We start from the raw sequence: 21,071 nt of genomic DNA on the forward strand, positions 1-21,071 counted from the left end.
AGAAAGGAAGGAAGGAAGGAAGGAAGGAAGGAAGGAAGGAAGGAAGGAAGGAAGAAAGAAAGAAAGAAAGAAAGAAAGAAAGAAAGAAAGAAAGAAAGAAAGAAAGAAAGAAAGAAAGAAAGAAAGAGAGAGACAGACAAGACAGACAGACAAGACAAGACAGACAGGGAGGGAGGCAGGAAGGAAGAAGGAAAGGGGGGGACTGTTTATAACTAAAAAAGCAAAATATTCAGAATCACATCTTGACAAATAGAGCTTTAACACATGTTTCAATCTGTAGTAAGAAATTCCAGTTGCTGTGCTAGAATGCAATGGTTACTAAGCAAAATTCAGATATTAATCTGATTATACAAACAGGTCTGCTCTACTGGATGTTTTTTTAAACAGCCATCTGAGTCATCTAATTTACATGAATGTTTCACTTCTCATAAGAATGAATAAATTAAGAGCAAGAACTTGATTCTATTCCCCACCACTGCTCCACGAATTTGTCTCTATCAAAGACAACAATGCCCTGTATGTAGGAAAGTGTTGAATTATTTTTTTCCTAAAGAAATCAATTCATTATGGCTGTGAGTTGTATTAATGCCAATCAATTTACCACAGCCTGATCATCCCAAGTGAAATTATAAAACAGCGATTCTTTCTTTATAACCAAAACCACATACTGAGGCAAAAAACTAAGATGCAAATATGGAAAATCAGCTTAATTTCATTACCCCTTAAAATACAGTAAATATCTAATTTATCTTCCAGTTAAAAAAGATAAAAAAGGAAGTTTATACACAATATAGTTAACAATAAAATCATATCAATATGACAAGTGCATCATACATCAAATTCTATCCCAGATGTTATAGCCATATTTTTATCAACAAATTTGTTGACATAAAACAACACAATATATGAAATAGAACATCCCCTCTAGGGTTTGGAGGGAACAAATAACTACAGATATAATCAATACCCCTTATGCTTGCGAAAGATGCTTCCAATATTTTAGATAGTTTGACTCAAATCTGCACTCAATAAGTATATAAGAGCTTATAAATGAAACAATTCAGTAATGAGCTATGGACTTATTATGACAGACTATTATATAAATTACAAATAAAATGAAATCATACTATAGATAGTTTTTTCAAAAAAAGATTTCAATGAATGTCAAAATTTTTTCCTTTGTCTTTGAAATGCTACAGCATGGTTACATGCAGCAAGACTCAAAATATGTATATGTAGATAATATTAACCACATGCTTCCTACTTCTAATCATTTCCTGTAATTTAAAATGAATTACAAATTTAGATAGTATACAATGCCACACCAAATTAAAAATATATTTACTGGCTTTACTTTCGACTTTTAAATACGAAGCTGGTACATACTATAACTATTACTAATATTTCATTTTTGTTTTATAATGAAAAGTGAAAAGAATCAAATTCTATGTTTTCATGAGTAGGGCTCCTGGCCCACATTCCCAGCGATTCTCAAGGTCTTCCTGGAAATGCTTGTTATGAGAGAAAGATCTTATTAGTTTCAGAGACAGTCAAGGTGCCCTCGCTCTGTTGTAATTACTCGCAGCCTTCAACCTGGAGGCTCTGCCTCACGCAGCCCCTGAGTCAACCCTGACCGCACCTAGCAGTCTATAAAAGGTACTCTCCCTTCAGAAATTACCATCTACCCACAAATTGTTATCTGCCTTCAGGGAGCCCTAGACAAGGGAATCCCTGGTGCTCAACAGTCTGTCATTTCTTCCCCCACATACACCAAACATGAGGCTCCTTGCCCAGTATATCTGTGTTCTTCTGGGCTAGAACTCTTCTATCTCAGCTTGTTTAGCCAGAGCTCTGACATTCTGCCTAGCTTTTCCCCAAAAGAAATGGTCTCTTTCCTTTTCAGAGTTGCCTAGAGCCACATAGTGGTGCATACCTGCAATTCTAGCACTCTGAAGGCTAAAGTAGAAGGGATAGCAAGCTGAAGCACGGCCTGGGCCTTAGGGAATTATTAGCAGGAACCTGTCAAAAAATTAAATCACTCAGTACAAAGGCCCTGGGTTCAATCCCTAGTATGGTGGGAATAAAAGCTGCAAGTACTACCCTTCTACCCAAAGAAACTCCAAAATATGATCACACATTTGATTCCACAGATCATTTCAAGAAGACTGCTACTCTGGTTGGACCCACTGATCAGGAATGGAATGGGCATGTAGAATGTCAAGTCAGCCTGCTCCAAGTCAGGCCAGACCTTGAGTCCTACTTGTTGCTGGCTCATTTCTAAGCCTCTAGTACCCTGCCTTGGGAAAGTCCTGCTCTCAAATATTACTGAAGGTATCCACATTTTAAGGATAAGAAACCTTTTAGGGGACACAGTCAAGGTTTAATGCTGCCCAAACAGCTATCAATAGACTGTGGATTCCTTATCATCTATGGAAAATAAGAAAAAGAGTACCTTACCTACTCTCTGTCAGTATCATAATTCAGGTTACAATTCAATTTTACTTTTTGAATTCTTAATTCATCTGGTCATAAATAAATTTACATGTAAAAACTTTGTAATTCTAATTAAAAGCCAAGCCTAAGAATCAAAGACTCGAGCAGACTATAACAGACTATTCACCTTAAGAAGAGGGCAAAATTATAATATATTACTCCATTAAAATACAACTTAAAATACAGCATATTAGTCTTTAACACACGTCTCCAAACTTTTGAGGAGCACTGCACAAAGACACTTTTGTAAAACACCCTCACAGCACTTTGATGTTACCGTATGTTCATTAAAAGGAAGTATTACTACTTACATACATAAGGTACATAATGAATTCAGTATGCATCTAGAGTTGGCTAATGCCATTAAAGCACATGCCAAAAGCACAGACTATAAATCAAAATGTGATTTGTCAAAGTAAGATTTTAATATGGTACAGGTTAAAAATAAATAAATAAACCACCAATATTCCAATATGGGATTGGTGAAGAAAACTAAGACCAGGTTGCAACTGACATGCCTTTGTTCTATCTATAGTTTTGGCTATTCCTCGCCTTTTTCCACCTGGATAAGTACAAAATTAGCATGCACCAGGCATTCTTCACTCTCCAGAGGGTTTATATCTCTAACACTGCTTTAAAGATTGATATTCTTTCCAAAATGCTGACATAAACCAGTTGGGCAATCACAGATTTTTTGAAGCCCACATTACTGAAGTTTTAAAAGATCTAGATTATTCTGAAAACAGAATTTGGAAACACTTGATATTAACTTATTAGCTCATTTCCAATTTAAAGATTTAACCAAAGATCTGAAAGGGCAAACCACAAAGACATCTATTAATAATATAAGAAAACCGAAGTAGTGGATACTGTGAGATGTCTAGGAAATGTAAGGAAAGACATGGATACCGCTCCATGTGTATGTCTTCTCCTCCCCATATTTTCACTTGTCTTTCTGGACTACGGTTCCTTCACATCAGCATCGAATCTCCTCTGAGACTCTTCCATTAGTCATACAAACATGTTTCTTAGATCCTGAGTTCCCTGGGTCACGTGCTGTTTTCATTTACTGGATTCCCAAGGACTATAAAATTCAAACTAAATTCCTCAGCATGGCACATCTGCTCTCCATGATCTAAACCCTTTACATCATTCCATGCCTCTAAGTCACCCTGTACTCAAGCTCCATACAACTGTCTCTTGTATTTCATCTGCATGCTTCTGACCCCAATGTTGCCTTTGACATCCTCCCCACTGAGTCCACCTGCTGATACTATTCTTTAAGATTAAGTAAAGTATTACTTACTTAAGGAAATGTATCTAGGTCACCACACCCACCTTAGGTGTATGCCTTAAATAGCAAGTCTCAGATACTACTGGAAAGCATTGGTTTGCTTGTGCACATCTTCCACTCATCAAAACTGAGGAAGAATTGCAAGTTCCTGTTCTGCCTGGGCAATTTAGCAAGATTTTAGCTCAAAAAAAAAAATAAAAAGGGCTGGGGATGTAGCTCAGTGGCAGAGTATCTCAAGTCTCAATCCCCAGTACCATAAAAAATCATAGTAAATTTTTTAAGGAAAGGATGTGTTTTGTGTTATTCAATCTAGTGCCTAGTTGCCTACTTTAGAGATGATGCTAATATGTGACTACTGAGATATATCCATAAATAAAATTGATAATCATATAAACTAAAAATATATCTAGAAAAACACAAATCTACACATTATTTCAACTTGCAATGCAAAATGTTGCCTCCTCCAGAGTCTTTCTAGGAATTCCAAAACTAATATAATAAAGCCAATCTTGATGGATAGAGTATAGAAGTAAAAGAAAACTAGAAACTATTAATATTTGTTTTTACAGTTGCATAGATGTGTGGATGATGTAATGTAAGCTTTGGACTGCAGTGAGTACACTTCATTCAGAAGTATTATGTTTCAACAGTTAGTCAACTTCTTTCCAAGAGTCAAGAAGTTTAGCAGTATTCACATTTTTTCCCATCTTGGGACTTTTCACAAACTTTTGGAGAACAGATTTATCAAAACTAACTAGAGGTAGTAACATCCTCATCTGAGGCCCTCCTGATAGAATGGTCAAATTATGCTACATAGATTGTCACAGACCCGTCAAGAAGCCTTGCAATTTGGGGAACTGTAGCTCCACTGGTAGAAGAAAATTCAAATACTGCTTTATAGGTGTTGAACATGGCTCTACAAGAACTCATAGCTCATGAGTTGATGGGGGAGAAAAAGACTGACAACTTGTACCTCCCTTTAACACACTAGCAAAATGCACATAGAGACCAGCACTATAAAGCTGAGCACTCCTCAGGGCTTCAGTGCTACAGAATCTTCCAGAGGGTGACAGTTTCATTTGAGATACAGGGACCACTGAAAGCAATGAAAGTACCTAGTCACAGACAGCTGAACAGGAGAGATGTGCTCCGTGCTCAGAGGTCCCTGCTTCCTTCAGCCCTTGGGAACATCCCTTCCAGGGAAGGGGGGAGGATCAATTTGAACATCAGACACAAAATAAAACCCAGAGGCTTTTAGTAAAGTGAGCAGATTCCTTCCTGATGAAAAGCACTGCAACTCTGTCTGAGTGTGAGTTAGGAAAATCTTTATGACAACTTGCTCTAACTGGTAGTCCTAATACTAGAGAAAACATGATTTCTATACCAAATACAGGCAGTAGAGGTGAAAACTAGGGAATTTTTTCCCCCAAGCCCTTCTACTAGTACTCAGTGGCCTTCTAAGATCCTGTCACTCTTGATTTTGCTCAGAAGTTTTTACTTAGTTTCATTTGGTCTCTGAAGATCATTGCTCTGGACTAACTCTTACTGGAGCCAACAGAATATTTCAGTAAGAGCTGCTACAATCTGATCTTACTGTTTTAAAAATTTAATGTTCAGTATTGGTGAAAAGTGGTTAAAATGCTGTAATTCAAAGGGAACTAACAAAAGGTTGAGTATTCTGAAATTTATAGCTCAAAAACTCCACAAGCCTAAGGAAAGGGAGCAGCTGGGGATTACAGAAGAAAAAGTCCAATCACAGAGCACCACCTGGCGCACATACATCCCCCAACTATACCTGGGTGCTATTAAAGGCTCCTTAGACTGAGATACATGATGACAAAAGATGGGGAAGGTAAGTTTAAATTAAAATTTATGGGGTGAATTAATTCTATTCACATTTCACTGGAGTATGGAGAAGAGAAGGTCCAACTTATATTAAACAGCAACAGAGTAAATTAAAATATTAGGCTTCAGTGAGTGAGGTGTTTAATTGCATCTAGGTATTTATATTACTTCAATGGTACTCTAAATTGTATGTATATTTCATTATTTTTGTGATAATATTTACACTTAATTTTTTTTAAAAAATAAGATATTTTGCTTCTTTAAAATTTAATATAATTGAGGGGAGGAATACATTTAACTATTTATTGTTAAAGATCATCACAACACAAATTTTACCTAAAGGTGTGATGAGAAAAAGACATACACAACTAGAAGACAAAGGAAAAAGACTGCAATATATATTTATCTTGCTTTACACAATAGACATTTCTTACAATTACTGTGTACTATTGTCTGTTTTTTAAAATGCCACTGGAAGGGCAACTATTGAAAATAAAATTTAGGTTTATTTTGTTACGGCCATGAGAGTAGTGAATTTATCCAATGTACTAATTCTAACTGTATTCAAGGTTATTTTTAATGATAATGTACTTATAACTCCTCTGTTATCCAAATGTAGTTGAGGTAATTTTTGAAATACAGGGCTTTTCACACAGAGAATTAGAAAGAGAGAATCTAGCTCTCTGAGAATACCTTCCCAGTTACCTTTCAGGCAGATTTCAGCCTTTTTAAGAGAAAGTAAAAACATGAATCATGAAGTTTATTCATTATAGTTCTACTCAGGTTAAAAATTGAGAAAATTTAAAACTCCTGGGAAATATGAAGTTTCTAGTTTATTGTCAGCCTTTATTATGACTTCTCTCCAGTTTACTCAGTTATATATTAATCATCTTTGATATGACATAATACAAGTTATTTGATTTTTTTCTGAATCTGGTAATCACATCAAATACTTTTTCCATTTCCTTCTTAAACACTTACTATTCTGATTAGACAACAAATTATATATTACTAGTATTTTTCCAGTGAATGAAAGAATGCATATGTAGTTTTGGACAGAAAAAAAACAGCAGTCATATAAATAGTATGGAAATTGTGTATGTGTGCAAGTGTGTGTGTGTGTGCATATGTGTGTGTCAGCTGGGTTTTTTAAAAAATAGCTATTGTGTGGTTCATGCTTTCTGATCTAAGGAGTGTATTAATAACAAAGTGTGACATAAGTATTAAGAGTAATAAGGAAAGTAGTTAGATAATTCATGTTCTAAAATAGCAATCTATTTGGCTCCAGAGAATATTCTCTACCAAAGTTTAGTTATATTTATTATAAGGACAATGTACCAATGAGTTTTACACAACTTTTCCACTACTCAAGTATGGGGCTTTTTAATTCAAGGGATATTTTTATTACTGCTCTTTCTTGGGAGGCTAGATCCATAACAACAGGCTGGCTTTCTCTTACACTAAGACAATGGCTGTGTACCATCTACAGAACAACTCTGAAATGGGTTTGATTATGCTTTTTTTCTCTCTTCTTTTTACCAAGCACTTTTCAGAGAAAAGACTATTAATGCCCTTCAAAGAATGCTCTTAGAGAACATAGTAAGACTGGTTAATACAGAGGACACCTAGAGAGGCTGCCAACAGATATATGAAGTATTATTTGTAGTACAATAAAGTAGCCAAAAAAGTCAGTTCCTGAATGTCAATCTTTATGGCTTCTTGATGACCAATCTTTATGGCTTTTAATTTCCTATTTGTTTCCTCATATTTCAATGTCAATAATTTCCTTCCCTCATTTTCTTTCCAAATGTGACCTATAAGATTTTCTTCCTGAAGAAGAATTGTTTTGAGGTGAATCACTGGTAGATTCAAAATGCAACATTTTTAAACATGGCCAGTAATTTTGGGGGCAAGTATTTTCCTAAGGTCTCTACAACAATAAGAAAGCCCTTCACACTTTAAAATGTTAACTTTAAATTGCAATTAGTTAGCTTCACCTTTAATTTTTTTTTAATGTTCCATTAATATAAAGCATATCAAAATAAAATTTTACCAAGAGGTATATAATTGCATGTATTAGTATAAAACAGATCCATCTATTTAAAAGACTATAATTAACATGAGCATTTAGTCTGACTAAGCAGATTGACATTCAGCACAAGCAGATGATATGAACTAGGTTTTAGCAAATTTAAACAAATCACAGCACATTTTACATAATGATAATAATAGCACTTGAAACTCAGACTAATTTTACGCTTTCTGTACAGATAAAGCTAATGGATGTGCCATTTCTGTGGTGTCCAAAGAAAGAAAATAGGATTCATTTTCATTTATAAAAATAAAAATGAATATGTGACTTGACAAACAAGGATATACCAGTGTATGAGGCCACACCACTGTGTGATCTAAATATTTAGCATGGCTACGAAATTTAATTTCATGAGATATGGTTTTGGACACTTTTAAATTCACCTTTTTAAAAATAGCTTCATATTTAGGGAAAGCAATGTCCACCTTATTTGGTGAAAAAATACAGCCCTAATAAGAAATAATAGGGAGTGCAAATACAAGAAAAAAGAACAGGGAGAGAAGTTTGTCTTGTTTGAAAAGCAGTGAATAGCCACAGCAAACGGACTACAGTTTCTAGTGCTTACTTTAGCAGTATAGATGGTACAACTGAATGATATAGAGAAGATTAACATAGCCCCTCTCCAAAGATGACATGCAAATTTCACTCCATATAAAAGAAAAAAGAACTGTCTCTAATGATTACAATCTCCACTTGAGGGAGTCACAGCTTATTGGACAAATGCTTCCAATGGTAGGGAAGAAAAGCTCAAGATCAGTCCAAAATGTCTTCTCATAGCACATAGCACCAAAATCACCACAGACCACTGATAGTAGCTTAAAAAGGGCCCAACAGCCACCTCAACGAGGTGCCCCTGGGCCAGAGATTGGACTCGAATGGACTGAAACACATCAAATACCCTTAAATTCATGACTTTATATTGGTAATACACTCCAAATGTTATTACATTTGGAAGATGCTAGAAAAACAACACACTACTTTTGTAAGAAGTAAATGAAAATAATCAAACATATCCATACTTTCCTACATATAATGTGAATAAATAGCTGAAACAAGAAAATTTAAAATAACCCAATAAAGAGAAAATAGAATTAGAAAAGTACCATTTTTAACCCTGTAGCCACAAATGAAAATTATATTAAAGTAATGGTTATAATGACTAACTTTTAAAAAAATGATTAGGGAGGGGCCGGGGATTTAGCTCAGTGGTTCAGTGGCCTGCCTTGCAAGCGCAAGGACCCGAGTTCAATCCCTGGTACCAAAACAACAACAACAACAACAAACAAACAAACAAAAATGATTAGGGGAAAAAGACTTGTAATGGAAATTCACACCATGACTTACAAAGTGACAAAACAGTTTGATTCCACCTCCCTGAAGCTTTTCACTAAAGCTGTTCCATCTCTTCCCAATAAAGTACATCTCCTGTTTTTCTCATTCTCTGTAACGTCCTATCTCTTAAACTTGATTGTTTCTATAATTCACTTCAATTAGCAGAATGTGAAAGAGACAGTGTGACTTCCAAGGTTAGGTCAAGAGAAGATTCAGCTCAGTGGCACTATGCCTGGATCGTAAACGCAAGGTCCTGAGTTCCATGCCTGGTACCAAAAGGAAACAAGAGAGAGAGAGAGAGAGAGAGAGAGAGAGAGAGAGAAAGCTTTGCATTTCTGACAGATTCTTGTGTATTCACTAAGATAAATCAGAAATCACGTAAGTCTGACTGCCTGGTAAAAAAAAGTCCAACCTAGCCATGCAGAGAAATCACAAGCAAGAAGAGATGCTAGCAAAACTTCCAGTCACACAGGTAAGTAAAACAGTCTTCAGAAAACCCAACCTAAGCTTCATCTCGCTCCAATCATATGAGGGACACCAAGTGAGAAATACCCAGCTGAGCTCACCCATCCTCAGAACTATGAGAAATAATAAAACTGTAACTTTAAACCACGGTCATTGTTGTTTCTACACAGTAATATTAATAGAATAAGTCTAACTACCAATGCATAGGAAATTCAGAGGACCAAATAAAAACATTAGGAAACAATGGAAGGGATGGGAAGCCTATTAATAATAATAACAATAATAAATCAATTTCTAGGAAACAACTAGGGTTTTGTCTGTTTAATGAGATTTCTTTAAAAAGATACTGTGAAAGTTATGAGACTTTTAGGGATAAGTGAATATGGTCAGACATTTGATAATAAGAACTTACCATTAAACAATGTAAGTATGATAGTTTAAAATAGAATCCTTAACTTTAAAAATACAAACAAGTATTCATTGATATTTGTGGATAAAATATGTGTCACTCAGGGTGGGGGGATTACAGATGAGAGTACAGATGAAGTCTGACCATGAGTTTTTTTTCAATTGGTGCTTTCCATACATAATAATTACATTTGTTTTGAGGTATTATATGTATTTTTTATCTTGAATGTTTTAATCTCTTCCCCAACCCCCTCTTGGCCTTGCCCCACTTCGTGACAACTTGCCCATCTCCAAAAATCTGCTTCCTTGTTTCCTACCATATCTCCTTTTTATTAACTCTTTATTTACATTTTGGGTTTCTCATAATATTATGCAATATTTGTGTTTGACTTATTTCACTCAACATTACCTTCTCCAGATCCTTCCATTTTTCTATAAATCATGTAAATTCATTCTTTTTTATATCTGAGTCAAATTCCATTGTGTGGATATACCACATTCTCTTTATCCATTCATCTGTTGATGGTTATCTAGGCTGTTTCTATATTTATTGTGAATTAAATGGCTATAACTATGGGTTATAACCATACTGTATCACTACAGAATGATGTCTTTAATTCTTTGGAGAAAATATCAAGGAGAGGTATAGCTTGCTCAAATAGGATTTCTACTTTTAGTTTTTGGAGAACTTTCCATACTGATTCACATAGTGATTGTACTATTTTACATTCCCACAAACAATGGAGAAGGGTTCTTTTTCCCCACATCCTTGCCAGCATTTTTTTTCCTCTGTGTGTGTTTTCTTGATGATAACTATTCTTACTGTAGTAAAATGAAATCTAATAATTGTTTTATTTCCCTAATAGTTAAAGATGCTGAACTTTTTTCACATAATTACTGGCCATTTGTACTTCTTTGGGTAAGTGTCTATGCATTTAATTCACCCAGTTTTTATTGGGTCTTTGTTTTTTGAGGGGTTTAATATGTTGAGTTCCATATATAATGTAGATGTTAATCCTCTATCAGAGACTAGCTTCCAGAATTTTTTCTCATTCTGGAGATTGAAGGGGCCTGGGATGTAGCTCAGTGGCACCATGCTTGCCTAGCAAACACAAGGTTCTGAGTTCAATCCCTGGCAACAACAACAAAAAAACCCAAAAAAACAAACAAACAAAAAACATTTTGTAGGTTGTCTCTTCACTCTGTTGTTTCCTTTGCTGTGCAGCATTTTCATTTAACATTTCTTTATTCTCAGCATTATTTATTGTACTGTTGGGATAAAAATATTTAAGAACTCTTTGCCTATGTCTATGGCTTTGAGTGTTTCACCTATTTAATCTTCCAGCCATTTTAGTGTTTTTATATCTAGATCTTTGATCCATTTTGGTGTAATTTTAGTACATGAGTCTAATTTCACTCTTCTGGACACCGAAAACCAGTTTTCCCAGGAGCACTGGTTAAAGAGGCTATCTTTTCCCCAGCATATATTTTTGCCCCCTTTCTCAAAGATCAGATGGCTAAAGAGGTATATGGGGTGTTTCTGTGTCTCTATTCCATTGGCCAACATATATATTTTCATGCTAGTATTTATGGCTTTTTAGTATAATTTGAAATCTATGAATGTGTGCTTTCTACTTTATTCTTTTTAATCAAGATTGTTTTGGCTATTGGGGGGGGGGTCTCTTCTGCTTCCATGTAATTGTGTGATTGTTTTTCTGCTTTTGTGAAGAATGCCGGTATTTTGATAAGAACTGCATTAAATTTATATATTGCCTTTAGTAATATGGCTATCTTGACAATATGGATTCTGCTTATTTGGGTACAGAAACTGTCATTTCATTTTCAAAAGTCCTCCTGAATATCTTCCTTCAAGTACCATAGTTTTCACTTCAGAGTACCTTAGTTTTCCTTGGTTAGCTTGAGTCCTTGGTATTTAATTATTTTGAGCTATCATAAATGAGGTTGTTTTCCTGATATTTTCTCACTAGGACCATCACTGGCTATTGATTTTTGTGTTTGAATTTTGTATCTTGTCACTCTGATGAATTTATTAGCTCTATAGGCCATAAATTTGTAAGTGTTGAAAGTGAAACTTCATTTTATTGTTTTCATTACTTTTACATATGTTTGAACTTTCCATAATAAAAATGTGCCTACTTTATTGAACTATTTGATCACTGTTTTAAAAGTATATGACAAATTTAAAAACCAGTGTTAGCTGAAAGGAGGTATGATACAATAATCTTTATTTATTAAACTCCTTTCCCTAGTCAAATTAAATTACTTGTATATCTTCATATATCCAAATGATCTAGACATTTTGTTACATTTCTTCTTCCTTTCTATAAAAGAGGAATCATAATATCTGATCCCACCATATATAGAGAACTAAAGTGACTGATAAAATGGAAAAAATGTTTTGAAAACCATACTCAGCTATATATACATAAAGCATTATCGGTAGTAAAAACCATGTGTTGGAAAAATATGTGGTACATAATTGGTAAACTGAAAATCTGCTATCTCATAGCATTATCATTAATGCATTTGACTTCATAACATAAATATTTCAGATGAATGAGCAAACTGTGAAAAAAAGTAGACAGAAATTACCAGGGATCGAACTCAGGATTTGCGCCTGTGAGGCAGGCATGATGCCATTGAGCTAAATCCCTGGTCCAGAAGAGATTTTTAATGCAATAACTTTCGCCTTTGATCCTGCATTTCTAAAAGAAACATAACTGAGCAACAGATTGGTTTATCATGAACCTACCAGAATTATTTGCGCAAACAACTTTATACATTTCCCAGTACTAGCGAATTTTCAGCATAGGTTTTAAGGTTTTATATCCAGAGTACACTACGGACAAGTACTATTTCAGTATGCTATACCTGATCAAATCAACTGCTGTGTGCTTTTGACTTTTTAAACTAATTTTAGAACAATGGAAGCTTGGTATTTAATATATGCTGGTCAAGTGAGCAATAAACAATTGCATAGTTTCCTGGGGGCTGCTTTGCTCTATCTCATCATCAGGAAGCTAAAGCATATGCTAGATGTTAGCCTGGGTGGACACAACATGTCCTATTTACTCAAGGTTTCTCTGAAGCCACGATTTATAAGTTTTGTTTCTTAGGGGTACATGTCAAACTTCATTTAGCATTAGTTGGTATCCAGATACACTGAATAGCAAAAAGGCAGCATTTGAGGGCAAAAAAAAAAAAAAGCCTGCTATAAGAGCAATAATGTCAGCTTCATTTATGTAACTCACAGAAAACAATGAGGAGATACACAATGAGAAAACTGACAGGAAATCAAGATTAAAACCATTCATTTTACTTAATTTATAAGTATAAAACTGAATATGAACAAGGAAAACTATTAAAATACAAAGAAAGTTTTAAAGCAATTCTCTAAAATGTAGATAGGTTTGGAGAAAATTCTTTGAAAAAATCCTACTTTTTAATCCTCAAACTTCAATCATTAAACACTTACCTAGAGCATGCTGATATGCACAATATTTTTTCCCTAAACATGTTTGGCAAATTCTTCTGGAAGAATTCTCCAATTTGAAATGCATTAGAGAGATGCTTGTGGAACTGATTCTTTCCTTTGTAACATCTTCATGATAATTAGAAATTTGGTAGACTGTAGAATGACTCAAATGAAATAACTGACATTTGAATAATGTTTTGAACTTGGAAAGTATTCTATTCTTATTAGTTCTTTTCAGTCTAAAAATAACCTCTATGTTCAGTACTGTAAGTCTAAATTTATAGATGTGCAATATGTGGCTCAAAATGCAGCTAAGTTTATAAATCTGTCATCTATTTCCACATATCCAATTGTTTCAACCATATCACCATAACTTGGAAAACAGCTTTCTAGTTTGATAGTAGTACAATTATAAGACAATTTATCAACCCATGTGCAACACCATTTTCTTAAGGTTCATCTGTGCTGTTAAATTTAGTTGGTAGTTCAATTTCAATGCTGTTTTTACTTTACTGTGTGAATAGAACACAGTTACTTATTCATCTTTTGACAGATATTTGCATTATTTACCTTTTTGAAATTATACCTAGTGCTTCAATGAACATTTTATACGTATCTTCCAGTACATGTAAGAATTTTTCTAGAGCACATACCTGGTTAACAGCATTACTATATCATCAGGTATATGTAGTGCTTAGCTTTACTATGTGTGTCCGGCCATTTTCCCAAATATTTGTATCAACTTATATAATGCATAGTATATGACTTTAACAAACCCTGAAAACTAAATAATTTCAAAATGTGTAAGATAAAAAAGAGAGAGAACTTTAATTAATTATAACATTCAAAATAAAAATATCTAAAAAAGAGGCAGAAGGATAAAATAGGAATTTTCACAAAGAGCTTCAACATACTGGTAATATTTCAGGTTTAAAGGCTGGTTGTGGATTCCAGGATCTTTATGATTAAGCTTTATAACTTACATATGTGTTATATGTATTCTCTTATATTTTACTAATATTTATATAATATTACGCCTTGGTTTGTATAAAAATAAGTATATAAAATGGTAGAAGATGTGGGAATTGCAGGCAAACAGAACATTTAAGATAGAGATTAAAATAAAGATACACAAATTTTTAATACATAGTGTCATTTTTGATAAGGTGGAGGTCCCCAAGATAATTTCCCCTCTTATTCAATAGTTTTGCTTATTTCTTTTAAGCCACCTCAATTAAGGTTTATAGAAACTGGACCTTGAGAAATAAAGCAAGATATTTGTCATGTTTATCTATCCAGAGAAACTTTTCTTCTTGCTGAATACATCTACTTTGAAAACCCTGAATTAGCCAATTATTAAAGAAATAAAATGTTAAATTACCAATCAAGCACCCCAAAATATAATAATTAAATTGAGCATCTCAAATGTAAAATAAATGTCAAAGTATATCCCCAATGGGTATATCTATTTATAAATTAACACATATACCACTTTACTTGTATTTAAACCATATACAAGACACATTTATAAAGAACTCAATAAAAATAATGAAAGTAGAAGTTCTAATGCATTCTTTCTATAACCTAGTACATTGCCAAGCCTTGTACACTCTACTTTGGAGACACCAGTCCAATTAACAAAAAGAATTAATTGCATAAGGTAGCAACTAGCCCAAACTTGCAACTGGCATGGCTATTTTCTTTGTAAATCCACAATTTTCAGTTATCTATTAAATCTATTATTGTGAAAAAAATCAATGGGTCTGTCTGATTTAAAGTAGGTAACACCCAATTAACTCAACAACTATATTTACAAATAGTATAAATGAGAATCATAGATATCATTTTTAGATTTGACTATGTCCCAGGAATCCAATGAAGAAAGCAAAAAACAAAAACAGAAGCCTAAAAAACTCACCTTTGTGTTATTGAGTAATTGATTTATCTTAGCTTTCAAAGTAGATAAAATCAACACTTCTAAAGACTTGTCTTTAACCCAGGATTTCTTTTATTAAAGTGTACAATCTCGAGTGCATGCCTGAAGGATAACAGTTTGTTCCTAATAAAAAAGAGCCTGGATTCCACTATATGTCTTTGCCAGAGGCATCATTCCCTGAAGCACACAGCTAACTGCATCTCCTGCTGTACCTGTAACAATTTAATTGTATAAGTCAGCCTAGTCAAGCATCTCCAACTCATGACTAGGAGACATGAAATTCATTGTCATTACTGTCCCTGTCATTTTGGATCATTATATCCCGCTGCAGAATTTTCCTCACTTCAGTGCATTTTTACCTCCAGGAGCCTGGGATTATAGCTGAGGTTGGGGTGGGGGCAGGACTGTGAACTACATTTACCTCGGGGGAGCCAGAGATTAAATTGACTTTGCTCTCTCATGAGCTGAATTCATCTATTTGTATGGTATGAGTTTTAGATTGGAATAAAAATGAATATTCTAGTGAATGCTGGGCTTACTTCCCCCTTTGAAACATGAATTTGAAACATTTATTTACATTAGAAAGCCAATGTAATTTCTCATAGGTCGCTATTTTCATATGTGCATAAGAAATACAGGCAAATTGGGTACGAAGTAACAGGCATTTCTCTCTTCAATGTCTTAACTGGCAGAAAGAATTTAAAGCTATAATTTTGTTCTCCACCTTCATTTTATAGAGGCTTAATGGGGATATTTAATGGTTTTAAATATTTAATGATTTTTAATTATATATCACTTTCTGTGCACTGGATTGATGACTGAAATCTAACTAAAATGGCACCAGAGATCCACTGTAAGAACTGGCATATTGAAGTAGAGTTGGTAGAAGACCACAAAACCAGCTCCTAAAGAAACTAGCTACCCCAACCCCATGTAAGCTAATTCACATAATCTCACAGCCTATCAAGTCACCCAAGCATAAGCATGTCTTAAACACTTCCTGCCAACTTGGAGAGCACATCTGCCCTCTCTACTTGGAATTACCCTCACATCAGTGGTACTGGCCATAGTTAGGTGGGTCTGCACAACAAAGGGGCAAAGAACCAGACAGAAAACACCAGGACATGGACCAGTTAGAAGGCTGGTGAGTTTGAATGTGTCTTCTCTAATATAAAAAAATACAACTGAAAGAAAAACCTGGCGTGTCACTTCATAACTTGCATTTCATATACATTCTACTGAGAAAATTAACTTGATTCTGTATTTTAAAAGATGGCAGTTATTTCTCCATATGTGTCAGCTTGTTTTATACCAGTTAATAATAAAGTGTGGCAATTGATCAAACTTCTCCCAAAAGAAGAATAGCCACTATAATTACTATGCCAAAAAGTATGGACAGTTTATTCTATTATCTTTATGAATTTTTGTGGGGAAATAGTTTGCCTTAATCAAATGCAACAGTAATCGGAATTTATTTAAGATGAACATGTGCTTTGGAGTAATTAAGAAAAACCTTTTGATAATTATACATTTTGTACTTCAAAGAGAACATCTTACAGCCCTAATATCTCTATGTTGAAGGGAGCTTAAATTGTTGTCTAAACACCTGGACCAAGTTCATGGCGATGTTTACTGCTCTGTCTCACTATATTTTTACACCATTATATTTCACTCTTCACTGGAGCCAAAGTAATACTGTATAATAATTACTAATAAGAGTTAGTAAACTTCAGTTAGCAAAACTTCTGGTAGTATTTAAAAGCTCATTTGATTACTTATACAGAAATTTTAATCAGAATCAAGTTCTCCCTAGGTGGGAATTATAAAAATTATTATTTCTGCTCATTTTATGATGGGTAGTGGTTTTGTGAACTTAAGTATTTTTGAAAGTTAATTCAAGTACCTGAATTCATTGTTAAACCATTTGGTTAACTGTTACTCATTCTCCTAGTGGTTAAGAGTAGTACATTTTTTTCTTATTAAGCAAGGTTTATTTCATAAATTACAATGTTTACACATGGGTTTACAATAGTTAATGAAGTTTAGGTAATTTTTCTCTCTGAACTACTTTGAAATATATTTCTGGTCTAGAGAAAGACATTTTCCTTTTTCCAAGCTCGTGTTACCTGCATTTAATTCCTTTACCTATATGTTCTTTCCCACCTTATTTCTATGCTGGTTTTTAATTTGCTCATCACAGCACACTACATAAAACATGAGTTGCCTCAATCTGTAAATATAATGGTGAAACCAGAGAACCATACTGTTTCATACTATTGTTTTGCCTCACCCCAAGCATGACTTAGTAAGGCCTGTACTACTTCAGAACAATGTGAAAAAGCAAATAACTTATGGCAATTGACCAGAACAGAATTATTTTTCTCCTTCAGTTTAAGACAAGATTTTACCACCAATTTCCAAACAGCAATCTGAAATTTTTTTACATAATCTTCATTAAACATAATTTTACAACCTTTAACTAGCTATAAAAGTAAATTCTATATTTTAAAAATTCTTCATTCTCTTAATTTTACTACAATATTTCCTCTGCATTGAAAAACAAATTTCCCTTGGTTTATGTAGAATCAAAAAGAATCTGTAATTTATAACAATACTAAGCACAAGACATTCACAAATTGAGATATGATACTCACTAATATTCTTCATTAGGCAAGTCTTTATGCAAAAGTTAATAAATAAAATTATATGCCCAATATATTAAATGATATAAAAATGAGTAAGCATTTGAAGAGTACTGCATGTGCAGGAAGGATGAGTAAAAAGAGGCAAAGGCCACAAACATTTCCCTGTTGGGATGGGCAGGACACTATTTACAGAATGCCTTCTTACTTCTCTTGGACCAAAAGTCTCTCTACTATAATCACCCAATGAGCTACACTGGATTAACATTAGAGGTCTGAGGTAGAAAAGCAAATTCACAGTAAAGGTTGTCCTTTAACATGCAGGCTCAATCAAGGACACCAAAAAAAGTACTTAAGTGGCCCCCCTGTGGTGTTTAGATGCTGGAAGGCACTACAAACTGTTAATTTTCTAGCTTTTACTGTTTGTCTAAAACGCTTAACATTTTTCTAATATTGTTGCTCCTAAGACATTTGCTACAGTTTGGTCCCCATTGCCCCTTTTGCGCATATACGCTTTGCATTTATGTATGAAAGCCTGGCTGACAAACAGCTGAACTGACTCAGAAATGTAATACTGGAAAGAAAAACAGGTAAGGGGAGCCGTGAGGACATCCCATAATATGAAGTATAAACATCAAAGTCTCCTCAAACAACAAAATTCTTCATGCTAAGAATGTTGGTGAACCTATGGCACATGTGCCACAGCTGGCTATTTATTTTGATTGAAAGCTCTTAAAGATACATCATCTCTGTGTTAAGACGTTAGTTATCCAACACCAAATACAAAAGACCACATAATGGGGTGGGGGTGAGATACAGAGCCTAAGATGTCATTTGTCACAAAATTTCTAAGACCTTCTGAACAGATACAATTGCTTGTCTCTAGTCATTTCCTTACAAATGGCTATCTGTGGATTCTTAGTAAAATTCTACAAATGACTTTACCTGTTTCACTTTGCATTGTTTTGTGATCTACCTGGAGATACATTAAGTGTTTACTTCCTCCTAATGAAAGTGAACAAAATTATATTACATACAAAAAAGAATTCACCTTGAACACAAGGTAAAAGGACGCTGGGTAATGTCATTGTTGGAAAATATCTAACAGCAATAACATAAGCAATAAAACCTGAGGGTTTGGTTTAACAATGCTGTTCATCACATAAATTAAACGTTCAAGAATGTGTCCTATGCAAAATACAAACATGTCAATTATTGCCCAAGGGGCATTTTTCCCTAGGTTTATAACCCCTTGAAAATAGAGGTTTCGTCTACAGAACCTAACAGATCCTCAGCTGCTCTCACCATTGTAATACATTCATAAGGCAAGTATTCACTGGAAAAATAAAACAAATTAAATGGCAAATGGGTGGGGCCCAAATTCATAACAATGAGACATAATCCAAACCAACCATGGGACCTAAGTAGAAATCAAAGAAGAAAAAGAATATGTAAAACAATATTAGAAACGAAACATTATGGGTAGTTTTTCAGCCAGTACTAGAAACTGCGTGTCTGTCTGTCTGTGCGTGTGCGTGTGCGTGTGTGTGTGTGTGTGTGTGTGTGTGTGTGTCTGCGCGCGAACGCATGTTTTTTGTAAGATTAGCATTAAAATTAAAAATGCAACACTATTTCATTAAAAACATAATGGTCATAGTATATTCTAAGGTGTTATAGAGAGAAAATAACGTGTGAAAAGCATCACATACCATCATAGTAGACAATTGCTCCTACCAGTCTGTCCTTTTGGAGCATGGGGAAATGTTCAAGAGCTCTCGATTTGCTGAGGACATAACTGCTCTTCAGGCAATTACTTCCGGCAACCAGATCATACAGCTTAATTCCTACCCAGTAGTAAGGTAGCTGCCACCACCTACAGCATAAATAGGGGAAAGTTCTTTAGAAACAGAGTATAATGTTCCAGAATGATATCATAAATGACAAGAAACTTTTCATATGGAAAACAAAATATACCTAGAAGAGGACTGCAAAAGAAACAGCTTTGCATAACTGTTGTGATACCAATCTAGTAAAGTACATAAGTAAATTAATCAGTGAGATTTTCAATGAATTTTCTCTAAGGCTCTCACCTTGGATGCATATTAGAATTCTTGGGGGAACATTAAAAATAAGCACTGATGCCTGGACCTCACATGTCCAGAGACTGATTTACCCAGATAGGATGAGGGCCTGGGGTTTTGTAATGTGCACCCAGAGCTGAGAATCCCTGATTTAAGAGATCCTAAGCAATCTGTGGCAAAATAGGGACAAAATTATAGAATTTGTTTCAAATCACCACAATACTCATGTGGCTAAGTGTTACAAAATCCACTTCACATTATTGTACCTGTATTCCAACCTCATGGGTAGCTTTAGCTACATTAGGAACCTACGTTTTATAATCTGGCATCTAGTTAAATTTCAGTTTTAGTCAACTTGGATACTTAAAATGACCCCAAAACTTTGGGTTTTTAGTTGATATGTTGCAGGTTCAAATTTCACAGTGGGATTCTTTTTTAGGTTTCTACATTTCTAACCCTTCTATTCCTCAGTACAAACGCAGCTGTTCATCTTATATACACTGAGAAACTAGAATAAGGTATCAGTAATTATAAATACAGAACATAATCTCCTTCGCCTTCAAGATCTGGTACTTAGAGATAGGTCCTAAGAGAGTATTTAAGAAAATCCTCACTTTTAAATACACCAATGGAAATGTTTGAAAGGGATTAAAGATTAGGGCTAATTAAAACCACGTTAAGAAATACACATTGAGGAATTATTTCTATTAAAACTGTATTTTCCATTGACCTTAGGCAATCAAATAGTAGAAAAGTGATATCAAAGGCTTACTTGTAAACTGGAAGCATTATAGGCAGTGGGGCTGATAAATGGGGAGCAATTTCTAACAGGTTGGCACGCTCATGAAGGGCTTCTTTTACCATCCTATACTGAAAATCAAAACAGAGAAAATTAGTTTGGCAGTAACATATCATAATATTTTCAAATGGCAAATAGACACCCTGCCAACTGATTGATACACAGAAACCTTCTACCTCTGAGTGACG

At 34.4% G+C, this 21,071-nt stretch overlaps 1 protein-coding gene across 1 annotated transcript in view; it reads right to left on the minus strand.

The window, feature by feature from the left end:
• Gpd2 (glycerol-3-phosphate dehydrogenase 2) overlaps positions 1-21,071 on the minus strand; it is a 138,492-nt gene that overhangs the window by 44,871 nt on the left and 72,550 nt on the right. Inside the window, exons 5-6 of the mRNA XM_010606767.3 lie at positions 20,857-20,954; positions 19,713-19,876 (exon numbers count right to left, since the gene is read on the minus strand). Coding sequence (XP_010605069.1) covers positions 19,713-19,876; positions 20,857-20,954 — 262 coding nt within the window. The remainder of the gene's footprint in view (positions 1-19,712; positions 19,877-20,856; positions 20,955-21,071) is intronic.

The sequence above is a fragment of the Fukomys damarensis genome, unplaced genomic scaffold, assembly GCF_012274545.1.
Source record: "Fukomys damarensis isolate Sample0158 unplaced genomic scaffold, DMR_v1.0_HiC HiC_scaffold_26, whole genome shotgun sequence".
Classification (NCBI taxonomy): domain Eukaryota; kingdom Metazoa; phylum Chordata; class Mammalia; order Rodentia; family Bathyergidae; genus Fukomys; species Fukomys damarensis.